Source organism: Grammomys surdaster, unplaced genomic scaffold, assembly GCF_004785775.1.
Source record: "Grammomys surdaster isolate TR1022 unplaced genomic scaffold, NIH_TR_1.0 693, whole genome shotgun sequence".
Lineage (NCBI taxonomy): Eukaryota > Metazoa > Chordata > Mammalia > Rodentia > Muridae > Grammomys > Grammomys surdaster.
In genome coordinates, this window is record NW_021605112.1 from 163,415 (window position 1) to 177,803 (window position 14,389).

Here is a 14,389-nt window from a genome sequence, read left to right on the forward strand (position 1 = left end):
TCTTCTTCTTCTTCTTCTTCTTCTTCTTCTTCTTCTTCTTCTTCTTCCTTTCCACTCATACTCACACTAATACCTAAATGTAAACTATACTAGTAATGTTACTTTATTGCCTAAATAGATTGGGGTTTAAAGAGTGATTACTTTTTCATTTGATTATCACTATATCTTCCTAGTGGGCATGCATTTTGATAGTGATCATTATTATACACAGTATTCTACTTTCAGGAGACTAATTCTAGTGCCATGAATGCTTGCCTAGTATGAAAATCACCTCAAACCCAATACACCTTAATCCCACTTAAAGATACTGCAAGCTCTTTCATTGAATAAATATGTTTTAAAATTTTAACCTATATCCTACACAAGACTCAATGCAGCAACATAAGAAACATGAAAAATCAAGACATAAACTACCAAGACTACAGTACAGTGATGTTCTCCAAGAGTGAATTATGTGAAACCAATACAATATAAACAATAATTAATGAATACATTTAAAGAAATCATACAGAGATTAAAGCACCCTTGGTTGAATTACATGAGAGGACACACAAACAGCTGAATGAATTAAGAAAGTCAGTACAGTATGTCGAAGGGGAATTCAATAAACAGAAATGTCAGTAAAACGTTCAGTGGAAACCCTTACAAATAGTTTAGGTCAGGGGCCACCTAGAACCCCCTCTGACAGGCGATCTGAATCCTTGCTTAGGCTGCGAGGCTAACCACTGTAAGGGAATATAAATAAAAGATAAAAATATCTCTCTGGGTTCCCTGAGGGACAAGCCTTACTGCATAGGGGTTGACGTCAAAAGTATCTCCTCTCCAGGAAAAAGACATTGGGATGGGTATGGCCCTCATGCCTCACTGGACAACGCCAGGGGGACTGGAGCCATTACAAGGTCCCCTTCAAATACTGGAGGTCAGGCCTCTATCCCTGCCTTCGCAAGATTAGATTCCCCACAGCTCTTCTATACTTAGAGAAGGGAGGAGATGTCAGGGGCAGCCCTGATTACACACTGAAGGCCTAAAATCAACCATAGGCCTAAAATCAGCAATAGGCCTGTCATACATGTATACTAACACCAAGTCTTGGGTCTCAGTGGAAAAACATTGAAACAGATGGCTATAAGCTAATGTAAACAGGAAGCTTTTGTGGAAATATACAAGCCTGAGTAGTCATAGACCTTGTAAATAGGTAGCCTTGGCAGACAATACCAACTTAGATAAGGACAATCGAGTCATAGGCTTGTCCCCTGAACCTTCACCCAGCCGATACTCTGTTTGAAGATATCTATATTCCCCCTGAACACCCACACTCCAGTGTCATTCCCTTCCCCACATCCTGCCTTTCTGTGTTTATAATCCCAGTGTGAATGAATTATGATTTGCAAAAAAATAAATTTTTTTAAAAAAATAGTTTAGGTCAAAACAAGTAGCAGAGCTTGAAGACAAAGAGTGTGGTGCTTAATATTAATCATTATCTGACAGGATTATTGAAGAGGCAAGTCTCTGAAGTCATCCCTGAGGGACTATCTAGAAAAAAATTAACTGAGGTGGAAGGACGCATCATAATGTCAGTGGTACCACTCCATTGAACATATTGAATCTCATTGAAGAGAAACATAGGAGTGAGTATTCATCTCTCTTTGCTTCCTAATTGTGGATGACATGTGACCAGCCACCTCACACTGCAGGCATTATGCCTTCACTGCCTGGATGAACTGTAATTTGAAATAAACCCCTCCTTCCTTAAACTATTATTGTAAAGTTTTGTCTTCTACAGATTTAAGGAATTTATATCCACAAGCCATTTCTACAGAGGATAACAAAAGGAATACTGTCCAAAGAGCCGAATAAACATTTACAAGAGTGCAAAAGGGATATATAGTCTCACAATAGTTAATGAAGCCTGAGAAAACAACAGTGCCAGAAGCCATCAGCTTCTGGTCCCAGAATAGCAAGAGAGAGTTGAGTTGCCAAAAGTCATCAGCTTTTGGTGCCTTCCTCAGTTACCTAGATGCTGAGTGGCCCTTGGTACACCACAACAAAATAACAAGGATTAATGAACACCATTCAGTAATAACTCATAATAGGAATAGCATAAATTTTTCCAATAAAAAGACACAAATCTAATAAGGTTAGGAAATAGGATTCATTTTTTTCTGCCTATAGAAAACATACCTTGTCATCAATGGTGTCAGAAACACCATTTTGGGGCAAAAAATATTTTAAGGAAATGTGAAAAAAAAACATGCTGAACAAAACAAAAACCAAAACAAAAACCAAAACAAAATAAAAACAAAAGCAAGCAAACAAAAAAACAAAACAAACAAACAAACAAAAAACGAAGTGAATGAAGCTACTCTCTGACAAAATAGACTTTAAATCAAAACTACCCAGAAGAGACAGAGAAGGACACTTCGTTTTCACTAAAGAAAAAAGAACACCTAGAGCATATTACAATTGTAAATGCTTATGTATCAAGTAGGGGCACCTAATTTCATCAAAGAAACACTATTAGATCTGAAATCACAGGAAGAGCCCAACACAGTGATGGTTGGTGATTTCAATACTGTACTCTCACCAATATATAGGTCATCCAGACAAAAACTAAATAGAGAAACTGTGGAGCCCAAAGCGTAATAAGCCAAGTGCATAGAACAGAATTTTTACAGAACATTTTCCCCAAACACTAAGGAATGTACTTTCTTCCCAGAAGCCCATGGAACTTTCTGCAAAACTGACGAGATCCTTCATTTCTTTCCTGGTAATATGTGCATCAATAGGCAGGATTGTGCCAGATTAACACACGTGTTTTCATGTTGCTGTTCACCAGAGTAGTGACTGGGTGGCAGCTTTCATAAATTGATCAGGCAAGTCATCTGCAGGGTTCATGAAGAATTCTACCTCCAGCCTCTGGTGGCATGTTTATACCACAGGCTCTCACATCCCGTGATGTTCTGAATTTCTACTGAGTTCATGCTCACTTCTCTGCAGCCCATTCAGTCTCTCTCCAGATCACCATCCCTTCTCCTATTCAATGTTGGTAAGGACCAGCCTGGAAGTTACCATTGACAACAGTGCCAAACAGGTAGTACCAGACCTCCTGCTGCCACTCCTAGCTGCTTCTTCTGTGGAACAATAACTCTCTTTTTAAAGAATACTTAATATACAATATAATTAAAATGACAAAAAAAATTAACAACTTATTAACTTCCTTCTAATCTTTCTGTAAACATTTCTAAGACTATATTAATTACTGGTTAAAAGATATTTACTAGGTACTCTTACATTATGTCTTTTCTCAAATAATTTTTTACTTTTTTTAAAGCTTATAAATAGTAAACATATATACTATAGGCATTAATTTGCTACTAATTTAAATGAATAGAAAATTAGAGTCATTTATTGCTCTTTAATTTCCCTGTGATAACCATCTCTACCTCAAACATTGCATGTCCAATCAAATCTAAGTTACTACCCTTTGGCTGAATTTCTTAACGTGATAATGTTTATTGTCAATCCCATTAAACAAATAAACTTCATGAAAATCAGAATGACTGTTACCTAGTGATCATTTTCAAGTTTTTAATCTTTCTGTAGAGTTCTCAGTGATAGCTATTATTTCACTATGTATAATAATACAAAGTAAATTATAGGTGAGTCTCTGTATGTGAATGATTCAAACATTTACTATTTCAATTTGTAACTCACAGTCCTTCCACAGAAGAAAACGCTGAAATGATACAAACATCATGATTGTTATTAAAAGCAACACATTTATTCTCATTGCTTTCACTGTTTGGATTCTCACAAACAGACATGTGCATAATACAAATGAAATCATTTTCCTATGTGTCTTCTGGAAGCAGTAGGTAGAAAGCTCCTTCTGCTCATCCTCCTCCCAGAGGGTTACTCTGTTTTCACACCAGCACTTTTGTCTCTAAAGCTCTGCTATATCCTCTGGGATACAGAACACAGTCTTCCACTAGGGGGCTCGGGTCAGTGTTTCAGATCTCAAGGGATTTAGACATGAAGGATCATGCACATAGATATAAGTACAACACATATAATAGGATTATGATGTTTTGGGATCATCACACTGAACATCTGGACCAGATTATTCTCACCTCTTTTTTTTCTTTTTTGCAGACAAGAAACTAGGTATGAGAGGACATGTGAGAGGCTGGCCAGACACAGGGTGTCTTTGTGAATGGTAGTAGATGCACTGCCCAGAAGCTTTATTAGAGGCCTCAGGTGCTTTCTGTGGATTCCAGTTGATTGTTCAATTGATTGGTTCTTAGAAAGGCAGCTTTGATTCCATTCACCCAGATCTAAGTCAGCCATGGAAATGATTGCTCATTCCTTGGAGAAGATATTCCATTCCCTACAATCTTCAGATTTCATTTCTGTGTAGCTTTTCATAATGATGTTTATGATGATGGTAATAGTGAAAATCTCTATTATTCCTAAATAAACAGGCATAATTGGAAATGTTGGGAGTCAGATGAGAATCCTAGCCAAGGAAGAAGCTACAGAAGAAATACTGATCAGGATCTGGACACTCGTTTGTCACCTGCTCTCCCTTGTTCTTCAGAATCACCATCTTTTACTTTCTTCTTTTGAGACATACTTAGATATATGTGTGTTTCATCCATCTGAGACAGAAAAACCAAATCAGGTGAGTCTACTCCATGTTGAGGGGGAAACATGGGCTGTAAACACTGAGCAGGGTCAAATGAGGACATAAACATTTAAGACCTTGGAGGTAAGAGAAAACTGACAGTCAAAGAGTGTGGGGGAGTTGGCGTAGCTCCTGCTCAAAGAGTGATTTGTCTTCTTACAATGCATCTAGTTTTACATGAACTTACATGTGTTAATTTGTGAATGTACATGTATAACAACAAATATTTTAATGATTAACACTTTTTGATATAACTCAGTGATAGGGTACCCTGCATGTAGGAGGACCAGAATTTAACTCACAAAAACCCAAAACAAATATAAACAAAATTTAGCTATTATATCTGCATTCTAAACTCTAGCTTATATTCCATTATAACATAAAAATGCATTTGACTGATCACAAGCCCATATATACATACTATCAATAAAAGTTTCTCATACACGTAAGTAGAAAGATTTCTGTTGTAAAATACACTACAGTCTATGACTGTAGCAAAAAAAAATTTGTACTTAAAAATCTCCATTGGGATCTATATTTTAGTCTCCAAAGCAACCTTTAGCCAAATCACATATACCCATTATACTGAAATATCAGGTTATTTCCATCATGCACAGAGTCAATGACCTACTACATGGAAGATCATTAACCATAATATGATTTCTTCTAATATATTTCTGAATTAGGAGATAGAGGGAAAATATGGTCTGCACTAAGGAATACTGTGGGTGATTTGAAAAATTTAAAAAAAAATGCCACTTACAAGAGTTCCTGTATCATAAAAGTAACAAGTATCTCTAATGGCGTGAAAAGATGAAGATAAAAGAAATTCACCCCTCGATAGCCTATCCTGGGCAAGTCTGCCTCCAACATGGTTGCTCAGATAATCAGTAAGCAGGCATTATTTTATTATTAGCAAGAGATGTTCCAGATCCTCAGAGATTCCAACAGCTCTAGGTTCCAGGTGTCTGAGTTCATTCTCATGGGATTTCCTGGTATCCACAGCTGGCAGCACTGGCTCTCCCTGCCCCTGGCTCTGCTCTATGTTTTGGCTCTCATTGCCAACACACTTATTGTGACTGTGATTTACCAAGAGGTATCACTACACCAGCCTATGTACCATTTCCTGGGCATCCTTGCTATTGTGGACATGGGTCTGGCAACTACTATTATGCCCAAGATTTTAGCCATTTTATGGTTCAATGATAACGCCATCAGCCTCCCTGAGTGTTTTGCTCAGATGTACGCCATCCATTGCTTTGTTGCCATGGAGTCAGGTATCTTTGTCTGCATGGCTATAGATAGGTATGTGGCCATTTGCAGACCACTGAGATACTCTTCTATAGTTACTGAATCTTTTGTGGTCAAAGCAACTTTATTTATGGCCTTCAGAAATTGTGTGGCTCCCACATCAGTACCTGTGTTGGCTGCTCAGAGAAATTACTGTTCTCAGAATAAAATTGAGCACTGCCTCTGCTCTAACCTTGGGGTCACTAGCCTTGCCTGTGACGACAGGAAAATCAACAGCATCAATCAGCTTTTTCTGGCTTGGACACTCATGGGGAGTGACCTGGCTTTGATTATGGTTTCCTATGCTTTGATTCTTCGGTCTGTGCTGAGACTGAACTCTGCCGAAGCTGCATCTAAAGCCTTAAGTACTTGTACTTCTCACCTCATCCTAATCTTTTTCTTCTACACTGTCATCGTTGTCATGTCCATCACTCACAGTGTAGGAATGAAAATTCCACTCATCCCAGTTCTGCTGAACGTACTGCACAATGTTATTCCTCCTGCTCTGAACCCCATGGTGTATGCTCTTAAGAACAAAGAGCTCAAACAAGGCTTATACAAGGTACTTAGGCTGGATGTCAAAGGAGGCTAAAAAAGTCACCTTTACTATTTCAAAACTATGCTGTCTGATTGTACTGACTAGTCTTATAGTCTTAATATGCAATATTCTAGATAAATCTGTGTAATGTCTTAATATTTATAGTGAGTGTCACTTAAAATAATCATTTTTGAAAGGGAATATCACTTTTATTGTCATGGCTGGACTAGAACTTGCTACATTGACCAGGCTGGCCTTGAACTCTGGGAGAATCACTTTCCTCTGTTTCCTGATTGTTGGAATTTAAAGGCATTGGCCATTACATTCAGTAAAAATAAATTTCTTGAAAAATCAAGTATCATGTTATCTAATTTTTTTTCTCAAAGTCACTAACCTAGCTTGGACATTTCTAAACATTCATTGAATAGTACATTTCATTCAAATGGATACATGAAAACTTTTAAAAGATCAGGGAAATTTTAATTGAATATGAGTTTGTGACATTTTGATGTAAAGTCTTTAAATTTGTGTTCTCTTGTCAGAAAGAATAGCTGTGAAATGATGTTCACTTTGGCTTTTAATTCAGAAACTTTGCCTGTCCGATCTGTATACAGTCTCACCTATGCAGATGTACTGATTGTTATATAAATATGAAAATTGTTTGGTTGTTTATGAGCATCAGAGAGGTAGTAAGATCTTAAATCCCGACTCTTACTCCTCCTATGCATGGTGTGTTGATCATCGTACAGGCACTTATAATTCTAAAATTTCTAAATATAGTGTTGAGTTCTCCTTCCTGAGGGTAAGTCAGTGGCATCATCCAATGATTTTCTTTTACATTGTTGTAATTTTTCATCATTATTTAAAAATAATACTTCTCATTTGGTTAACCAATACCAAGAAGTCGGCTCCAAACTCATATACAAACAAGTAACATTCTAAAACTTAAGGAGGTTTTATTTATTTGTTTATTTATTTATTTGTCACTTAAATATTCTTTCTTTTTACAAACATTTTATTATTTACACTTCAAATGTTGTTGCCTTCTCGGTCCTCCTACACATTCCCCCACCCCATCCTGCCTCCTTTTTGCCTCTGAGAAGGTGCTCTCCCACATCCACCCTACAACACCTCCTCATCCATCCACCCACCCCCCACCTAACCCCTCCCCGAATTCCCCCTTCCCCGAGACATCAAGTCTCTACAGAATTAGGTACATCCTCTTCCATTGAGTCCAGACAAGGCAGTCCTCTGCTACATATGTGCCAGGGACCACAGACCAGGCCATGTATGCCATTTGGTTGGTAGCTTAGTCTCTAGGAGCTCCCAGATATCTAGATTAGTTGATACTATTCATCTTCTTATCCATCCCTTTCAGATCCTTCAGCCCTTCCCCTAACTCTTCCATTGGGGTCTCCAGATTCAGTCCAATGTTTAGCTGTAAGAATCTGCATCTGTCTCAGTCAGGTGCTGGCAGAGAGGACAGCGAAGCCAGACACATCTTGGCATCAGCAATAGTGTCAGAGTTTGGTGTCTGCACCTGGGATGGATCCCAAGGTGGAGTGGTCTCTGGATGGCTTTTCCTTGGGTTTCTGCTCCATTTGTTGACCCTGCATTTGTCCCTTTAGACAGGAACAGTTCTGGGTTTAAAATATTGAGATGGGTAAGTGGCCTCATCCCACAACCAGGCCATGTCTATCTGCTGGAGGTGTTCTCTTCAGGTTCTATCTCGCTACCATTGGGCATTTCGGCTAATGCCATCTCTGCTAGTGTCTGGGACTCTATAATGTTTTCTCCCATTTCCCACCCCACATTGCTGCATATTTCTATCCATCCTCTTGTCCCTCTGGGCTTCTTTCCTATCTTCCCCCATATCTAACCCTGCCTCTTTTCCCCTCCCTGTCACCTCTCCTGCCCAGATCCCTTCCTCCCTCCCTCTGCCTCCCTTGATTATTTTGTTCTGCCTTCTAAGTGGGATTGGAGAATCCACACTTGGGCCTTTCTTCTTCTTAAACTTCATATGGTCTGTGAGTTTTATCATAGGTATTCTGGTGTTTTTGACTAATATCCACTTATCAGCGAGTACATACCATGTCCCTTTGGGTCTGGGTTATGCTACTCAGGATGATATTTTTTAGTGCCATCCATTTGCCTGCAATATTCATGATGTCCTCATTTTTAATAGGTGAGTAGTATTCTGTTGTGTAAATGTGCCACATTTTCTATATCCATTTTTCCATTGAGGGGCATGTGGGTTATTTCCAACATCTGGCTATTATGAATAAGGCTGTTATGAACATAGTGGGGCACAAGCCCTTGTGATATGGTGGAACATCTTTGGAGCATATGCCCGGGAGTGGTATAGCTGGATCATCAGATAGAACAATTTCCAATTTCTAAGGAACTGCCAGATTGATTTCCAAAGTGGTTGTACCAGCTTGCATTTCTACCAGCAATGGAGGAGGGTTTCTCTTTTTCTCTCCAGCATCTACTGTAGCCTGACTTTTTTATTTTAGCCATTCTGACTTTTTAAAAAGATTTATTTATTTATTTATTTATTTATTTCATGTATGTGTGTATAATTCAGACACACCAGAGACAACATTGGATGCTCATTACAGATGGTTGTGAGCCACAATGTGGTTGCTGGAAATTGAACTCAGGATCGCTGGAAGAGCAGTCGGTTCTCTTAACTTTTGAGCCAACTCTCCAGCCCAGCCATTTTGTTTTATGTAAGGTGGAATCTCAGGGTTGTTTTTATTTGCATTTCCCTGATGACTAAGAATGTTTAGCATTTCTTTGTGTACTTCTCGACCACATGAGATTCCTCAGTTGAGACTTCTCTATTTAGCTCTGTACCACATTTTTAATTGGGTTATTAGGTTTTCCGTAGTGTAACTTCTTGAATTCTTTAAATATTTTGGATATTAGCCCTCTATCAGATAGAGGGTTGGTAAAGCTCTTTTCCTCATCTATAGGATGCTGTTTTGTCCTATTGACAGTGCTGCCTTGCAGAAGCTTTTCAGTTTCATGAGTTCCATTTGTCAAGTGTTGATCTTAGAGCCTGAACCATTGGTGTTAAGGAAAATTTTCTCCATGCCAATGTGTTTGAGGCTATTTCCCACTTTCTCTTCTATTATATTCAGTATGTCTGATTTTATGTGGAGGTCATTAATCTGCTTGGACTTGAGCTTTGTACAAGAAGATAAAAATGGATCAATTCTCATTGTTTTCTACATGCAGACCTCTAGTTAGACCAGCACCATTTGTTGAAGATGCTTTCTGAAAACAGAAACTGTATGGTTTTGGCTTCTTTGTCAAATATCAAGTGTCCATAGGTATGTGAGTTTATTTCTGGGTCTTCAGTTCTATTCCATTGATCAATCTGTATGTCTCTGTACCAATAACATGTAGTTTTTTTTTTAATTACTATTGCTCTGTAGTGAAGCTTGAGGTCAGAGATGGTGATTTCCCCAGAAGTTCTTTTACTGTTGAGAATCGTTTTCATTATCCCAGATTTTTTGTTATTCCATATGAAGTTGAAAATTGCTACCTCTATGAAGAATCAAGTTGAAATTTAAGTCTTGGAGAGATCAGGAATTCAAGGCACATACCTAAACATAATAAAAGCAATATACAGCAAACCAGCAGCCAACATCGAATTAAACTGAGAGAAACTTGAAGCAATCCCACTAAAATCAGGGACAAGACATGGCTGCCTATTCTCTTCCTATTTGTTCAATATAGTACTTGAAGTTATAGTTAGAGTAATTAGACAACAATAGAAGACAAAGGGATTCAAATTGGAAAGAAGTCAAGGTATCACTATTTGTGGGTGATATGATAGTATACATAAGTGACTACACAAATTCTACCAGAGAATATCTACAGCTGATAAACAACTTCAGTAGCATAGTGGCTGGTTATAAAATTAACTCAAACAAGTCAGGAGCCTTCCTCTATACAAAGGATAAAGGGACTGAGAAAGAAATTAGGAAAACAACACCCTTCACAATAATCACAAATCATATAAAATACCTTGGTGTAGCTCTAACCAACCAAGTGAAAGATCTGTATGACAAGAACTTCAAGTCCTTGAAGAAAGAAATCAAAAAAGACCTCAGAAGATGCTCACAGATAGGTAGATTTAACATAGTAAAAATGGACATCTTACCAAAAGCAATCTACAGATTCAATGCAATCCCCATCAAAACATTCAATGTTTTTTAACCCAGACAGTCTTCTTGCACCTGGCTGCAACCAGCTCACTGTTCTGATATTCAGAAAGTAGCCATTTCACAGGGTGAGGAGGGAGACCAGGAAATGTCACCATGTTTTTGTTGTTAGGAGGAGATGTATGCGAGATGCATTTCAAAAGGGGGAACATTGGCTTTGAAGGTATAGTAACTGATTAGAACATTATCAGAACTATAGATTTTATTTCAATGATTCAAGTAAAAGACAACCTTTTAATTAATTTTTTAAATAAATTCCAAGATAGCAATTCAGTATAGCCTTTCATAGGGAATATGAATGTTGATGTTTCCCCTGACCAAATAGAAGCGCTGGAAATGACACCAGCCAGGTTGCATTACCACAGACTGAGAAGAAATAGCTAGAGGTGAGCTTTTTATTTTAAAGACGTTGATTGCCCTCACTGCCCTTTAGAATGAGAATATAGTTAGTGTACCTCTAGTCCAAAGATGTGTAGACCATGTTAAAAACAACAACAAATATTTAGATGTCTAAGCAGATTGGATGAACTCTCACTATCATGTTGAGAAGAGAAGACTTTTTCAAGTTTCAGGAGAAGTAAGAACACAAACTGATTTTCTACATGGCCTGGTGTAAGGTTAAAAAATAAATCCTTGCAAAGTTGTCTTTTATAAAAAATGATATGTACATTTAAACCTATCTTATCAATAGACCTTCTTGGTAGTGGAATAATGAATGACCTTTTCTCTTGGAAAAGTAAAGTTATTCAATATTGAAAGCATTTTATATTTTTGTTTTAAAAAAGTGTAAATTATTTTGTACTTAGCACTTTCTTATTTGTTATCTTGCCTTCTATTTGAGAAATTTTAAATTACATTGAAGAAACAAAAATTATTTGTATAATATCAAACTCCACATTACTTCCTATATTTATAACTATAAGGGAAACAGTATAGAAATAAACAAGACATTTATCTTACATCTTAAGAAACAATCATTTCAGAATATACCACATTGCCTCACTGATTTAGAATTCCACTTCCTAGCTTAGGAGTTCCCTCCAGTTTTCCTACTTGCTACTGTTTTATGAAAACCTCTCTGTTCAGGAAAATCTATCTGTTTATATTCTGGGAAAAAGGCAAAAGTATTTCTTTCTTTGTGACATTTAATTTTTAGATGTATATTTTTTATTGGATATTTTATTTATATCTCAGATGTTATCCCCTTTCCCCTTTTCCCCACCCACCCAGGAACCCCCTATTCCATCTCTCCTTCTCCTGCTTCTATGAGGCTCTACCTCCACACACCACCCACCCACTCCCACCTCCCTGCCCTCGAATTCTTCCACACTGGGACATCCAGCCTTCACAGGACCAAGGACCTCCTCTCCCACCTATGCCCAACAAGGCCATCCTTCCCTACACATACAGCTGGAGCCATGGGTCCCTCCTTATGTGCTCCATGGCTGGTGGTTTAGACCCTGGGAGCTCTGGTTGGTTGGAACTGTAGCTCTCCCCGTGGAGCCACAAACATTTTCAGCTCCTTCAGTCTTCTCTCTAACTCCTCCATTGGGAACCCCATGATCAGATCAATGATTAGCTGTAAGCATCAACCTCTGTATATATCAGGCTCTGGCAGACCTCTAAGGAGACAGCTATATCAGGCTCCTGTCAGCATGCACTTCCTGGCATCCACATCAGCATCTACCTTTGGTGACTGCACATGGGATGGATACCCAGGTGAAACAGTTTTCAGATGACCCCTCCAACAGTTTCTGTCCCACACTTTGTCTCCATATTTGCTCCCTTAAGTATTTTGTTACTCCTTCTAAAAAGGACCTAAGCACCCACACTTTGGTCTTCCTTTTTCATGAGCTTCATGTGGTCTATGAGTTGTATCTTGGGTATTACATACAAGCTTCTGAGCTAATGTCCACTTATCAGTGAGTACATACCATGTGTATTCTTTTGAGATTGGGTTACCTCCCTCAGGATGATATTTTCTAGTCCCATCCATTTGCCTAAGAATTTCACAAATTCATTGTTTTTCATAGCTGGGTAAGACACTATTGTATAAATGTACCACATTTTCTGTATCCATTCCTCTGTTGAAGGACATCTGGGTTCTTTCCAGCTTCTGACTATTATAAATAAGGGTACTATGAATACAGTGAAGCATATGTCCTTGTTATATGTTGGAGCATCTTCTAGGTACATGTCCAGGAGTGGTATAGCTGAGTCCTCAGGTAATACTATGTCCAATTTTCTGAGGAACTGCCAGATTAATTTCCAAAGTGGTTGCACAATCTTGCACTCCCACCAACAATGGAGGAGTGTTCTTCTTTCTCCACATCCTTGCCAGCATCTATTATCACCTGCATTGTTGATCTTAGCCACTCTGACCGATCTTAGGTGGAAACTCAGGATTGTTTTGATTTGCATTTCCCTGATGACTAAGGATGTTTAACATTTCTTTAGGTGCTTCTCAGCCATTTGAGTTTCCTCAGTTAAGAAATCTTTGTTTAGCTCTGTACCCTATTTTTAATAGGGTTATTTGATTGTCTGAAATCTAATTTCTTGAGTTCTTTATATATCTTGGATATTAGCCCTCTATCTGATGTAGAATTGGTAAAGATCTTTCCCCAATCTGTTGGTTGCCATTTTGTCCTATTGACAGTGTCCTTTGCCTTACAGAAACTTTGCAATTTTATGAGGTCCCATTTGTCAATTCTTGATCTTACAGCATAAGTCATTGGTTTTCTTTTTTTTTAATTTTTTTATTGGATGTTTTATTTACATTTCATATGTTGTACCCTTACCCCATCCCCCACCCACCCAGGAACCCCCTATCCCCTCACCCCTCCTCCTTCTTCTCTGTGGATGTAACCTCTATCTACCCCCCCACTCCCACCTCCCCACCCTCAAAATTCCCACCCCCTGGGGCAACCAGCCTTCATGAGGTCAAGGTTCTCTTCTTCCACCTATGCCCAGCAGGGCCCTCCACTCTTACTATTCAGCTGAAGCCATGGATCCCTCCCTAAGTGCTCCCAGGCTGATGGTTTAGACCCTGGGAGCTGTGGTTGGTTGGTATTGTTGCTCTCCTCATGGTGCCGCAAACACTTTCAGCTCCTTCAGTCTTCACTCTAACTCCTCCATTGAGAACCCCATTATCAGTTCAATGGCTAGTAGTGAGCATCTACCTCTGAATATGTCAGACTCTTGAAGACCTCTGAGGAGACATCCATATCATAACTTCTGTTAATGTCAAAGTGTTTTGGTTTAGTTTCTGTTTCCATGATCTGTCCATTGCTGAGAGTGGGGTATTGAAATCCCCCACTATTATTGTGTGAGATGTAATGTGTGTTTTGAGCTTTAGTAAAGTTTCTTTTATGTATGTAGGTGCCCTTGCATTTGGAGCATAGATGTTCAGAATTGAGAGTTCACCTTGGTAGATTTTTCCTTTGATGAGTATGAAGTGTCCTTCCTTATCTTTTTTTATTAATTTTTGATGAAAGTCGATTTTATTTGATATTAGAATGGCTACTCCAGCTGGTTTCTTGAGACCATTGGCTTGAAAATTTGTTTTCCACCCTTTTATTCTGAGGTAGTGTCTGTCTTTGTCACTGAGGTGTGTTTCCTGCATGCAGCAAAATTCTGGGTCTT

The 14,389-nt window shown here is 38.5% G+C and overlaps 1 protein-coding gene across 1 annotated transcript; it reads left to right on the forward strand.

The window, feature by feature from the left end:
• Positions 1-5,606: 5,606 nt before the first annotated feature.
• LOC114633547 (putative olfactory receptor 56B2) lies at positions 5,607-6,566 on the forward strand. The gene has a single exon (XM_028782113.1). It carries the CDS (start codon positions 5,607-5,609, stop codon positions 6,564-6,566), a length of 960 nt encoding a protein of 319 aa, XP_028637946.1.
• Positions 6,567-14,389: the final 7,823 nt, after the last annotated feature.